We start from the raw sequence: 14,204 nt of genomic DNA on the forward strand, positions 1-14,204 counted from the left end.
CTAGAATGATGAATTGTTTAATTTATTGAAATATAAATTTAAAACAGTATAACTATGAAATACAAGCTTAAAAATTATGCAATTTTGAAGTAATTGTAACTATTATGGCTGAAAACTGATTCTGTCAAATCGAACTTGAAAATAATTAGCAAACTATCTATTAAATAACGATAGACATTAACTAGTTAAGTCTCAATATCAAAACTGGTACAAATATATATATTCAACGGCTTCAAAATTAAGTACCCAGAATATTGCTGGCGGATGCGGGCTTATGGGGTATTACAGTGTATTGAGTGGCATCAAACAACTATTTAATCTTAAAATTTTTTTTGAAGGATAGTCAAAAGTGCAAAATGTACGTACTTTTACAACCAGACGGCGTGTTTAATTCCGCTTTCCAAATCTTCACTCAAGCTGGAAATCAAAGTCCACACTTCTCCTCTTTCTCCGCTGATTTCATAAACCTCAATACCACCTCCTTCTTGACCAAGTGCTGCCATATATTTACCGTCATCACTAAGACGCATGCCGCGAATAGTGTCAAGGCTGGTTCTTACATGACTAATGCCTTCAACAGACTTCCCGTCACTTGAAAGTAGAACTACGGCAACCGTGTCTCCAGACGGGAGTTTTTCTGGTACGTTCGTAAGACGAGGCTCGCGCTCTGCAATGTGCTTCTCCCATCGATTGCTAACGTAGAGCACGTTTGGTATTGTTGGATGGAGAGAAAGTTCAGCGGAATCCATCATAAATTGATGATCAGCATGCACCGAAGAAGGAATAATGTTGACTGAAAATCCTTCCATTGGACGAATCAGGTCTGTGGATTTCCCAGACATGTCGTAGGCTGTGACCTCGTGAGACATTTCGCCGAGCACGTACATGATTTTTTCTGTACATTGTCAGCGGGAACAGCAAAATTAACAAATTGATATACCATCGGAAGTAAACACAGCATGTCGGGGACCTGTACCAGGTGGAACTTGAATCTCTCCACAGATTTCAAGATTTGTGCCATCTCGACGAACTATCCACACTCGATCTGAACCCAAATCTGGGGCATAAAGAAGACCATTTTTGCCCTCTAGAATTTGATGCACATGGCATTGATGTTGACGGCCCTCGTTGGGCCCATGACCGTTTGCCTCGTACGCAAATTTAGGGAAAATTTCTATTCTTGGGGTATCCATCAAAAGCAGGCCAGCACTATCTGTGACAGTAATTGGATACAAAGCAATAGATCCACCACAAAACTGCTAAGTATCAACATCTAATTTTTTATCAGAGATTATTGCTTACAGTTCCTAATACCAAAGCCGATTTATCGCCCAAGGTGATAACTACATACAAGTAAACGTGGTTAGTTTAAATCAGCAGAAATTCCATACACACATACAATGAGCCGGTGCACCTAACGTTGGTTGTTGACTTGTTATTTTGCAGGTATCATTGGCATGATCGATTTCAAACGTGTACAATGACCCAACCGAAAGACCCCCAGACAATCCAATAAAACGATTTACAGATCCTTCTGTAGACGTCGTCTCAACCCACGAGGCGTTCTCTGGCGACGGATAGTTTGCAACAATACTCAATTTTTTACTGCCTTCGTCGAAATCGACCACAGTAAAATCAGCGCGTTCACCAGAAAGTAAAAGTTTGCGTGCCATTATGTTTGTAAAGTCAACAAAAGTTTCCAATTGTTCACAGTGAAGAGTATACCATTTACAGGCTTTAAGCAGAATTTAGCCGGGTTTCATAGCGCTGCAAGTTATATGGATTGGCCCAATTGCGCGCTCAGAGTTCAGGGTGATGGCAACTGCTACCCCGCAAAGCATTTTTGCCCGGCACACTGGTGCGGCTAAATTTTTGTACACAGCGTGCGAAACAAAAATAAATTCATATACTCGCGAGTATTAAGCGTTTCATTCTGGTGAACACAGTAAAGCCGCACAAGTATCATACACTGAAGTCTATATTCGTGCCCTAGATGATAGTAGGTTAAATTAGATGCGGCGCCAGATATATAGTAGTAAACAACACACGTTTGGTGTGTCTTGTCAACATATTATTATCAGAATGAAATGAGGATACCAGACGCATAATAGCGCACCAACATGGTAGGAGATCAGCTAGGTTTAAATATGCAATCATCCCCGCCCGCTCACTTGGCCGCCCTCAGTGTTGGCGTACACTCGATTCCAATACCGGCCACAACACCAAATTCACAGCACTTAACTGAACAGTCGTGCAAATGGAATTTTACAGGAGTTGATGAAGAACTTGTATACACAGATCATGAGCTATTGTGGTATCAGAGTGGGGTCTTGCGTCGGAAATTTGGTTTTCCAGAAGATACAATCACGCACGCATTGTTCACATATTTTGAAAATCCATCTCCTCAAAATTTGGACGAGTTTGCTTCGTCTACAGCCACAGACGGTGCTCGAAGAAAATCTGGTAAGGGATATGGTCAGTTGAAAAACGAATCCTCAAGGCGGCTTGATTTGGATTTGAAGCGTGCAATTGTCATTTGCTTAAAGGAGTCCATGCATATATTCTTCTTAAGCGGTGCCCGATATGTTGTCAATATTCCGTTTACTGTGAGCAAAGTTTTTGCAACCGATCGGGGTCTCATAATTGAAATGTTTGCAGAGACAGAGACAGATCCAACAATGAAATTTCTTCATACGCCTAATGAATCCATTTCCGCGAATCCTACAATCTCAAGATTTTTTTCACTAAGTGATCCAATGAACGATCTTGGTCTTGTGTCAAAGTCTCCCTCTGGAACAAATGATTCGAACTTTGCGCCAACCGAAACTCTGATTTATGTCTCTAACAAGACACCTGGAGGGCATAGTCCCACATTGCTGGCAATTTTTGATTCGGCCACTACCATGGTGCATACGTATCAGTTTCGGTACAAAAACACGGACTCTTTTGCCCTTAATCGAAGAAGAACAATGTCTCGTCGACGTTCATCAATGTTGCAATCAATGACAGAAGACTCAGTGTCCGGTATTTCCATGTCGGGCCTGGATATTCAGCGCACACCTGTACCACGTACGGATATATCTTTAACTTTAGATAGAATGGGCAGCTCTGGAATGGATGCACCAGATCTCATGGGCAGCTTGACTGGAGTTGCCGGTTCAAGTGGAGCTTTATCTTGGTTATACGATTCTGAGACGCTTCAACGTGAGATTGAATTGTCTCATATAGAGTCTTTTGCTTGTGACGCCTCTGAACAACTATGTTATATGATTCATGATACTGACAGAAAACGTCAGGCTTTGATAATTGCATGCAAGAGAAAAAAATGCGTGACAACGCTTGTGTTTAGCATTGAAGGAGGTCACTTACGCTTCGAAGATTCAACAAGCATTCCATGTCAAGATGCTGTGCCTATGAGTGGTAAAAATGGTGATAGTCTCCGACATCCGTTCATTTTGTTGCTATTAGATGATAATAGTCTTCGACTGTATGACCCATTTTTGAAAATTTATTCGCCGTCTCTACCTTTAACTGGGACAGTTGTGGGTTTAGTACACGCTGTGGAGAATCGGGTGTCGTTAAGACATATTGATGGAACGCTCTTGCGCATTGAGCTCATCCAGACTCCTAGCTCGGCTTTTGTGCAAATGTGCATGCGGGTGGTCAATTCTATGATAGATCCAGTCCAACAAGTGGTTTTGTTTTTCTACTTCTCTACTGCTATGTACAGGCTACGAAGCTCTGATCTATCAGTGGGTGAGTGGGATGCGTTTGTTGTTGCGTTGCTGGCGTCGTGGTTTGTGGATACAAAGGAAAATGCAGAATTTGAGGCTCAAGACATTAACGGTTTGTCGCAGACTTTGTCTGAAAGCGCCGATGAGGAAATTGACTGTTGTGTTGACGGGTCCCAATCTTGGCTTGAGCTACTGAACAAGATTGATACAGGACCACAGCCCTGGCCATTCAAAAAGCATAAAAATCTAGCGTTGAGTTTATTGAAGGATTTAAAATCAAGTAATTACGATCACTATAACTTGACTCGGTCTCGGGCAGCTATTGTTGCTGCCTTGCATTTACTTGCAGAAGAGCTTAAGCTTGATATTGCGGCCTCCAAATCAAAGCAACAGCTTGGCATGCTACTCGGACAGCTAGTTAGATGGCTCGGGTGGTCTGCAGAATGGAGACTGATCTACACAAGTTGGAATATTGTTTATGATGATGGTTGGTAAAATTTAGAGAATAAAATTACTGGAGCTGACAAGTTTAGTCTCAAGGACGGCATCAACAGAACCTATTACGAATCCGCCAAACATTTTTTCAATTTTATATGACGCTCTTTCTACAAGTTTAAAACCTCAAATGATGACGTTGAATGAGCTGCAACGACAGTGCCGTCCTGCAAATGACCTATTTGTGAAGCGACAATCAAGCACTGTGCTTTTAAAAACCGAATTCATTGTTGAGATCTTCACTGTTCTCGTTGAAGCGACACCTGAGACAGTCTACAGAGAAGTTGTAGAAAAACTGTTACTTTTTCCGGTGAGCAAAGACGTCAATCAGAGTAGAGGTCGTGCTTTGATGAACGAAATTGAAAGGTATCCTGAGTCAATAGTTATTGTCTTCAAAGAGGCCATAGCGTGGTGTCAGGATCATACGCCGACTGAATGGGGTGCCGATGCTCTTGAACTAATTGGAAGACGGGACCTTATGAGGCTGGCCGAGCTAGGAACTAGTACTTCTGCCGTCCAAATTAGCAGACATACGGTGTGTGCAGCTTAATAATGCAGATGAATAGTGTACTAATGAGTAGATTACTAGAGAAAAACCACGAGACATGCAGCAGATTATACAATCTGCTGTTTTTGATTCAGAAAGTTTAGGACCGTGGGATGGTGAATCGGAGGTAGACCGGGCAAATGTATCACGTTTAATATTTCGAGCAGATCGTCGTTTACAAGAAGTGCAAAAGATATTACAAACAACGCGGATGCAATCTGGAAAATTTGAATATAGTCAATTATCGTCATCTTTCAACGAGGCCGATATGCACACAGCTCAGCAAGAAATGGCACGGATGATTGGTACCCGCACTCTTGCGGTTCCCGTTGGACGTGGTGCATTTCTGTATTCTGCTCGGATCCCTCTGTTGACAGAAAAGTTTCCTATCCCAAAAATGAATTTTAACGTTGTGATGAAACCGAGCATGGCCACGATTACACTAGACAAGCATATCATGAATGAAGAAAATATATCATGGGGACTTTTTCACAATGGAGTTGCTAGTGGATTGAGTGTTTCTAAGGAGGCCAAAGAAATTTCTGGATCATGGATTGTGTTCAACAAACCGCAAGAATTGAGTGCTCAGCATGCCGGATTTTTGCTTGGTTTAGGCTTGAATGGACATTTGACCGATCTTGCCGAATGGCATATTTATAACTATTTGCGACCAAAGAATACTCTAACTTCCGTTGGCCTGTTGCTTGGGATTTCTGCCTCGTATTTAGGTACAATGAACGCGAAAATGACTAAAGTTTTGTCTGTCCATGTGGTAGCTCTTCTTCCAGCTGGATCGGCTGATTTGAACATCGCTTCGCAGATGCAAACTGCTGGTTTAATGGGAGTGGGATTATTATATTACGATACCAACCATCGCCGGATGAGCGAAATTTTGATTTCTGAGATTGACAAATATAATGCGTCTGGTATTGCTTCGAGCGTGCAAAGTAGGGCTGGGATAAATGCACAAAGCTCAAGTTTTGTTGCAGCAGCTTATGATGGTTCAAAAACGGATGGTCGAGAAGCAGACGGGGTAGAAGCATTACGAGATGAAGGTTATTTACTTGCTGCTGGGTTTGCTCTTGGACTAGTAAATATCGGTAGCGGATCAAACGCTGCTATACTAGATGATCTACATATTATGGAGCGATTACTAGCTATCGGTACTGGAAGCTCAAAAAGCTCAGTTGTAGGAAGTGGTGCTACAACCGGCCCAACAGCAAGAAAACATCATTTACTTGACAAAAGTGCAGCTGGCTGTGTTGTTGCTTTATTGCTGATATATTTGAAAACAGAGGACAGTGGTGTTGCTAACAAGATTGACGTTCCAGAGACTGAGATGCTTTTTGAATATGTGCGGCCAGATTTGCTGCTGCTACGAACTTTAGCCAGTCGACTTATTATGTGGTCAACGATCGGAAGCACAAGAGAATGGATTGCTCAATCTGTTCGCGACTTTCTTCGTCCGAGAGTAGATTTGCAAGATATCATATTTCTTGATAGCGATGACCTTCCATTGCTCAACATTGTGTGTGGTCTTTGTTTCGCTATCGGCATTCGATACGCAGGTACTGCAGATTCCTCTGCAAGAATGACTTTAATTTACTATTTGGATCAATTTGTCAGGCTTTGCTCTCTACCTTCTGGTACTCACGACCAACGCATGACGAAGGCCACGGCTAGAAGGTGTCAGAACGTGCTAGCACTGTCATCCGCGATCGTAATGGCCGGCACCGGTGATCTGGACGTTTTACGCCGTTTACGGCGTTTGCATGGGACCATTGAGTCCACAGTTCCATATGGCAGTCATCTTGCTTCGCACCTCGCTCTTGGCTTGTTGTTTGCGGGAGGTGGTGAGTACAGCTTGGACACATTTTCATCGCCAAACGTTGTGCCTTGTGAGTCTCGATCTGGGCAACTGCCCGAGTTATCGAATCAAGGTACCAAGAATCCTGTCCGAGATCCAGGTTTGTTGGGTGTTGCAGGATTAGTGATTGCTTTATATCCACAGTTTCCAAATGATGTGCTTGATAATCAGGTTCATTTACAGGCTTTCCGCCACTTTTGGACTTTTGCTTGTCAAAGGCGATGTTTGATTGTGCGTGATATTGAGACTATGAGGCCAGTGTCTATGCCAGTGAGGATTGACTCTAGAGCCGAAGATGGAAGCGTCAAATCTGAAGCAGCAATGGCGCCATGTCTGCTGCCTCCTTTGACGTCACTACTGAATGTCAGAACTGTATCACTGAACCATTGGCCAGTGGTGCTAGATTTGCAGACCAATGATGTTCATATGCGGGCTTTAAACAAGAGTCTGACACTATACACAGAGGACCGACGAAGTGGACATCAGAGGCGCACGTCAGACGGATTTGTGCCGTTTGATCTGGTTTTACGCGGACTTGGCCCCCCTGGAAACTCTGCAGGCGGTTTGGACGGTAGTAGAGAAGGTAGTCGTAATCAGTTGACTACAGCCATGGCAAATAGCTCTACGACTATGCAAAAGCTTCTTCAGGTCGGACTTCAGAATGAGATGGATAGAGCAGAGAAAGCAATGATTGTTCCGTCAGATGGTATGTTTTAGCAGTGGCCACAAGTAATGTTGCTAACTTTGTATAGTTTTCGGTCGTCGTCCGCAAATACAGTCAACTAGTGCCGATATTGCCGGTACATTAGCACGGTTTATCGAGTGTCCTCGTAGCGCAGACGATTTATGGAACGTGCAATTGGCTGTCAATGGACTTCCTCGATGGGCGGTGTCTGAAGGGATTAATGATAAATCTATGAATGGGGAAGCGTCCGGGCATGGAAGACCATTAGTTTTTGTTCCGCAAGACACAATAGAGAGGCTGAAAATTGGCATATGGAGAATGCGTCAGGTGGTTGAAACAACGCCTGGTCAAGAACAGTCTAACACTTTTTGAGTGTGACAGCTTGGCGAATATTGAAGTGCAGTATGGTAGTAACGTGATTTATGTGGTCACATGTATTTTTATATCTTATTATCCTGTGTTGTCTTGTACTACTTGCAAGTCACGATAATTGTACATACGAAATAGGCAATTAAAATTATAGATTAATTGTAGTTTGTTGCTAATTGATGATCAGTCTCACGAGATAGACTAGTAAAAGCTACGCGTAGTTGAATAGTGTCAAGAATAAATATTTATATTACAAGTGTCGATTACAGGAGGAAGATTTACAAGGTGAGGCGCATCGGGTAAGGGTTCGGCCATGTCCGAGATGTCGGTTGGCTGCGGCTATCGGGTTAGGACTACATCTAAATGTAGATAGATGACTGGTAGAACGCGTCAGTGTTTTTGTTTCCTTTGAATCAGAAACTCGCAGAGATGGTCGGAAGAGGCCGATAACCTGGCTAGGCCCGACGTCTTTATCTGACTTTAACATCTAAAAACTGTGAAATATGCTGTCGTCATCGCTGATAATCTGCCGATTTGCAGTTTGATTTGCTGAAATTGCTGTACAGTGACTATACGAACTTGTGTTTGTAAACAAAAAATTTGAAGTCAAGCGGCGACAACTTTGCAATCTTTGAACTATCATTTCAGTGGGCCCCGGTGCTGCATAACACTCTACCGAATGCCGCCGGTGTACCGTCACATTTTGCTCACGTTCGCAAATCTGTGGCATATAATCTTTACATGTCCCCGGCTTAGCTCTCTTATCAACATATATTCTGGTAGCAGCCATACACGTAAACAGTTAATCTGACTGCAAAACTTCGCCTCGTGCCATTTCATCTGATCTTCGCGGCTTCCGTCATACTTCACTTTGAATGCCCTACACTAATGTCGTCTTATTCATCATACTCTTCGACTGGATACGGGACGTCACCAAATAGTATGCCATCATCTTCTAGCCGTCGATATTCAGCGTCATCGCTTTTAACTCCAATTCTGTCAATGGCGGGACCACTTGATGACGATGATTATGAAGATGAAACAATTCCAATTGTTCGAGCACGAACTACAACGGATCACAAATATGAATCAAAGCAGCGGCATCGTGATAGTCTGGTCCGGTTCCGCTCAGCTACGACGTACAATAGCTATAACACTTTCTTTTTTGAAGGTGTAGGAGAAACCCAGTACTTGCCTGATGTCGGATACAGACGTGAGTAATTATACAAACTGATGATCTTTTTTTTTTACTGATTTTTGCTAGCATGGTTGTCTGTTTTGGGCGGATTTTGTGCTCAGTTTTGCTCGTTTGGATATATGAATGTGATTGGAGTGTTCCAGGCTTATTATGAAAACCATCAATTAGAAGACTTGTCGCCGTCCACAATTTCATGGATTGGTTCATTACAGGCTTTTATCCTTGCATTCGGTGGGCTGTTTTGTGGCCGAATTTGTGACATGTACGGTCCAAGATATCTCACGATACCGGGCTGCATTCTGCTTACGCTTGGTGTCTGCATGACGGCCTTGTGTACAGATTACTACCAATTTGTCTTGGCTCAAGGTGTGTGCTCTGCTCTCGGTGCCTCCGCTTTGTTTTATGCCACTACAGCTGCTATTTCAACATGGTTTGCCGAGCGACGAGGTGTTGCTTATGGCGTTGCAGCATCTGGTGCTTCGCTTGGTGGTATTGCTCTCCCGTTCCTTTTTGATGCCGTCTCTATTCACGCTTCGTTTAATGTTGCGGTCTATGCCATTGCGCTTCTTTTGTTTGTTTTTTCGTTTATAACGGCTGCTGTCACGACTTCCAGAATCCAGCCTACTGGACGCCAGCCTTACAGATTTTATCATTTTTACATTCGGCCTTACAGTGATCCAGTGTTTGCTCTAGTCACAGCATCGCTGACACTCACCTATCTTGGTTTATTTGTTCCTTTTGCGTTTGTGGCGTCTCACGCACTGGCGCATGGCCTTTCTCTTAGATCGGCGTTTTATCTCGTCGCGTACCTCAACGCTGGCTCGCTTGCTGGTCGTTTATTTTCTGGAGTTGTGTCAGACAAGGTCGGTAAATTTACGGTCTTTATCCTAGTCACCATACTGTCAGGCGTCATCTGCCTTCCGTTCTGGTACCTGTCCGCAACCGAAGGTGGTATCATCACGGTTTCCACCATGTATGGCTTTGCGTCTGGTGGTGTGTTGGCGATGTATCCTGCTCTAATTGCTCACATTTCACCGGTTCGCGAAATAGGAACTCGTGTGGGTGCAGTTAGTGCTGTAATTGCGTTCGGCGCGCTTGCGTCCTTGCCTCTGGCTGGTGCAATCGTTGGCAGTGGAAGCGACACGGTTGGCGGTTTTCAAGGCATGCAGATCTACACTGGTGTGGTCATGCTCGCTGGTGCTGTCATTGGCATTATTGCAAAGCTAAAGGCTACCGGCGGACAGCTGTTTGCTGCAGAGTGACTGAGCTGTTAGTTAGTATGCAGCCTATCTTGCATTATACATCTTATGCATCGGGAGTTGGTGATTTCGACGGATTTGCATTGTTTTTGTATGCGGTATTCATAGGTTTTGCGTCCGGTGATTAAATAAACTACAATAAAAAATTGATGAATTTCCGCAATAATAATAGTAATAGTAGATTAAATTAATGTCAAAAAAAAAGATTGCGCTAATTGGTCTATAAGTTGTAAGCAGATGCCAAAAAGGCCTCCTCCTCGTTGTGATGAATGTTCTTGTTGCCCGCAGCGACACTGGCACTTGGCTCACGGCCAGCGTACCTGACACTGAAGTTCTTGTAGTTGTTGGTTTCAGCCAAAAGGGTCTGGAGTCTAGGGAAAACATACGACCACGCGCCGGCGTTCAAATGCTCTTCCTGGCACCAAACAATCTCCTCCAAGTTAGGATACGCGTTCAAAGCGTCTCTAAGCTGGGCCCATGGGAACGGGTGAAGCTGTTCAATCTTGATTATGCTCGTGTCCTTAATCTCGTTGGTCTCACGAGCCTTGTGAAGCTGGACGTAAACCTGTCCGGCACATAAAATCACACGCTTGGTCTCCTCCTTAGGAACTATAGACTGATCCTCAATAATCCACTGGAAGTGAGAGTCACCAGTGAACTCAGACAGAGACGAACGAGCCAATGGGTGTCGAAGAAGCGACTTCGAGAACAACATAATCAAAGCTAATTATAACGTCAGTAACTTTAATTCCAATTTGCAAAATAAAACATACGCTTTCGGAATTGACGGTGAATCTGACGACGGAGCAAATGGAACAAGTTGGCAGGAGTGGTAGGATAAGCAACCTGGATATTTGCATCTTGATGTTGTCGGTTGAGCTTATCTTCTGAAGGAAAGTATCGTGGATCTTCAGTACAGAGCTGAAGATATCTCTCCACTCTAGCAGACGAGTGCTCAGGACCCTGTCCGTCGAATCCGTGAGGAAGAGACAAGACGAGACCGCTACGCTGAGCCCACTTGGCTTCGCCAGATGCAATAAATTGGTCAATAATGACCTGGGCAGTGTTGGCAAAATCACCAAACTGGGCTTCCCACATGACCAAAGCATCAGGAGAAGTCAACGAGTACCCATATTCGTATCCCATAACACCATACTCAGACAGCGACGAGTTAGAAATGGCAAACGCAGCCTGGTCCTCAGCAACGTGCTGCAGAGGGGTATAGATGCCTTCCGACTCTTGGTCGTGAAGAACGGCGTGACGCTGAGAGAAAGTACCACGCTCAACATCCTGTCCAGAAACACGGACGTGGTATCCCTCGGCGACTAGAGAACCAAAAGCAAGAGCTTCACCGGTAGACCAGTCAATACCCTGTCCTTCACCAACAGTCTTGTTTCTGTTGTTTAAAATACGCTTCAAGTTGCGGTGAACAGTAAACCCTTCAGGAGGACTGGAGATCACAGTTCCGATGTGCTTAAGAAGGGCTTCGTCGACGGCAGTGGGCTCGTGAGGAAGAATCTCTGTAGCGAGCTCCTTCGGAGTCTTAAATCCATCCCAAGCAGACGCGAGCCATTCACGGGTACTTGGGGTATAGTCCTTAGCCTTTGAGAACGACTCCTCGAGTAAGCCCCAAACCCACTTCTTGTGTTCGTCAATGTCCTCCTTGCTGAAAGACTTCTCGTCGAGAAGTTGCTTGGTGTAGATATCAATCACCGGCTTAGTTTCAGCAATTTTCTTGTACATCAGCGGCTGTGTGAACGAGGGCTGATCAGTCTCGTTGTGACCGTGGCGACGGTAGCAAACAATGTCAATGATAACATCTTTCTTGAAGGTCGTACGCCAGTCGGCAGCGAGCTGGCAGATAAAGTTAACCGCCTCAACATCATCACCGTTCACGTGGAAAATAGGAGCGTCAATTGCCTTGGCAAGGTCTGATGGATACATTGTAGATCTAGCAAATCGGGGATCAGTTGTGAAACCAATCTGGTTGTTGACGATGATGTGAATAGTACCACCAGTGGAGTAAGAAGGAAGGTTGTGGAGACCCATTGTCTCGTAAACAACACCCTGAGCAGCGAACGCAGCATCACCGTGCAGCAAGACACCCATAGCAGTATTGAAAGTCTGATCGTCCTTGTTGAAGTACTGGATAGCACGGGTCTTTCCGAGCACAATAGGATCTTCAGCTTCAAGATGCGATGGATTGGCAACAAGCGACAGGTTAACACGCTTGCCAGATGGGGTTGGTCTTTGGTAGTTCATGCCAAGATGATACTTGACATCACCAGAGCCTTCGTCATCAGCCTGGTCGGTACCAGAAAACTCAGAGAAAATAGACTCGTTAGGTTTCCGGACAACGTTAGACAACATGTTGAGGCGGCCACGATGAGGCATACCAATAACGATATCAGTAATGCCAGAGTCGACGGATCTGTCAATCAAAGCCTTCATTCCAGGAATGAGAGACTCTCCACCTTCAAGACCAAAACGCTTGTCATTAGGATATTTGGTAGCCAAGAAAGACTCAAAGCTAGTAGACCAGATTATTCTGTCGAGAATGCGGCGCTTCTCATCCTGATCGTACTTGTATGGGGTAGGGATTTCAATGCGCTCACGGATCCAGTCGCATTCACCGCGGTCAGGAATGTGAATGTACTCCACACCGTACGCGCTGCAGTAGGTCTTTTCGCAAGCATCAATGATCTCACGGAGTGTCATCTTGGTCTTGCCAGCGGAAGCAAACCATGGCAAAATTCCCGGTCCAAGAGAATATTCGCTGTCGAGATCACTTTCAGTAAATTTGTAGTGCTCAAGTGTCAATTCTTTTGGGATGGCGACTGATCGAATCCCCAAAGGATCAAGCTTCGCCTTAAGATGGCCACGGACTTGATAAGCTCTGACAAGTAACTGGATCTTCAAGTGGTTCAAGACGTCAGTGTTTCCTCCGACAGCAGCTCCAGGAACAACGTATGGAATTCCAGCAGATGGTGAAGGAACAATAGTGGGAGGAGGAATAAAAGCACGAGCAGGAGCCTCACCAGCATCCATATTCTTAAAGTAGACCTGCCATGAGATGTGAACTGAGCTTGGATCGGCTCTCCAGGCATCGTACATCTCATCGATATAGTTTGCAGAACTTCCATCGAGAAATGCATCGTTGACCTCCTACATTAAATCAGCATTGATTATACGTCATAGTCAGTTAATCTGTATGTGAATAAGTGTAGACAGGATTCGACGATAAACTTAGGTCTTGGGCCAGTGAAATGTCAAAAAGCACTTGATTGTCGGGATATCTTTCACAGTATAATCTGATTAATTATATTGCATATTCGTACCAATTTGTTGCAGTTGTATGAATTCAATGTATGATGCATATCCTAACTGATACGTCATTGAACCCCTCCACACTTAAATCACCGATGGGACTACCACTGAGCAACAACAAGAACAGTATGAACATACAACAGAAGCAGCTTGAGGGGCAGCAGTTGCCAACTTTTGAGTAAATTGTGTTAAACTGTTGACCTTTGATAATCTAAGCGGACGAGCACGCGAAAATTGTGCCGTAGCACTCAGCCGTGACGTCAATTTAGGCAGAGAACGCAACATTCTGCAAACGATTGTTCGATACAAAAAAACTAAAGAAATCGAAGAAAAGTCGTGAAGAAAGGACTTGTCAAAGAGGCGGTAGATCTGCTTTTGCATATATTGATTGACCAGTCGTCGTGCTCGGCCCAACTTACCCGGACGCCGACCTTTAGTCCGTTCTCCGACAAACTTACGTAATTTTATTAACCAGATTATGTAAAATTTGCTACAAATTCGCAATCTAATTGGCTAATCGGATGATGGCGACTGCGGCTGTCGGCTGCTTGGTTCCCCACATTTTAACCCTAACCACTCAGAATGTCTGTACTACTCACACAAAACTACTCAGTTTAAAGCAGCAAAATAATAATAACAATGATAATAATAACGATACTATTAGTTTGGGTTATCTCACATTGCTTTTAACATTAACTTCCCCACAGTAGGCGCACCGAGCGA

At 44.1% G+C, this 14,204-nt stretch overlaps 4 protein-coding genes across 4 annotated transcripts; 2 read left to right on the forward strand and 2 right to left on the reverse strand.

Annotated features, from left to right (window-relative positions):
• Window positions 1-157: 157 nt before the first annotated feature.
• On the reverse strand, window positions 158-1,930 carry V1512DRAFT_262822 (putative isomerase YbhE). Its single transcript, XM_066916372.1, has 4 exons — window positions 1,400-1,930; window positions 1,303-1,343; window positions 941-1,256; window positions 158-895 (listed from the first exon to the last, which is right to left on the reverse strand). The coding sequence occupies exons 1-4, from the start codon at window positions 1,671-1,673 to the stop codon at window positions 369-371; spliced, it is 1,158 nt and encodes a 385-aa protein (XP_066771706.1). The 5' UTR covers window positions 1,674-1,930; the 3' UTR covers window positions 158-368.
• A 94-nt stretch (window positions 1,931-2,024) lies between these two features.
• On the forward strand, window positions 2,025-7,893 carry V1512DRAFT_262825 (uncharacterized protein). Its single transcript, XM_066916373.1, has 4 exons — window positions 2,025-4,221; window positions 4,268-4,764; window positions 4,811-7,349; window positions 7,396-7,893. Exons 1-4 carry the CDS (start codon window positions 2,121-2,123, stop codon window positions 7,698-7,700), a joined length of 5,442 nt encoding a protein of 1,813 aa, XP_066771707.1. The 5' UTR covers window positions 2,025-2,120; the 3' UTR covers window positions 7,701-7,893.
• Window positions 7,894-8,699: 806 nt separating this feature from the next.
• On the forward strand, window positions 8,700-10,157 carry V1512DRAFT_207373 (major facilitator superfamily domain-containing protein; the record flags this gene model as incomplete). Its single annotated transcript, XM_066913405.1, has 2 exons — window positions 8,700-8,910; window positions 8,962-10,157. 2 exons carry the CDS (start codon window positions 8,700-8,702, stop codon window positions 10,155-10,157), a joined length of 1,407 nt encoding a protein of 468 aa, XP_066771708.1.
• Window positions 10,158-10,265: 108 nt separating this feature from the next.
• On the reverse strand, window positions 10,266-13,416 carry V1512DRAFT_158865 (thiamine diphosphate-binding protein). The gene is made up of 2 exons (XM_066913057.1): window positions 10,928-13,416; window positions 10,266-10,877 (listed from the first exon to the last, which is right to left on the reverse strand). Exons 1-2 carry the CDS (start codon window positions 13,266-13,268, stop codon window positions 10,375-10,377), a joined length of 2,844 nt encoding a protein of 947 aa, XP_066771709.1. The 5' UTR covers window positions 13,269-13,416; the 3' UTR covers window positions 10,266-10,374.
• Between the last annotated feature and the right edge of the window lie 788 nt (window positions 13,417-14,204).

The sequence above is a fragment of the Lipomyces arxii genome (genome assembly GCF_038497795.1).
Source record: "Lipomyces arxii strain Phaff 12-163 unplaced genomic scaffold V1512scaffold_7, whole genome shotgun sequence".
NCBI lineage: Eukaryota > Fungi > Ascomycota > Lipomycetes > Lipomycetales > Lipomycetaceae > Lipomyces > Lipomyces arxii.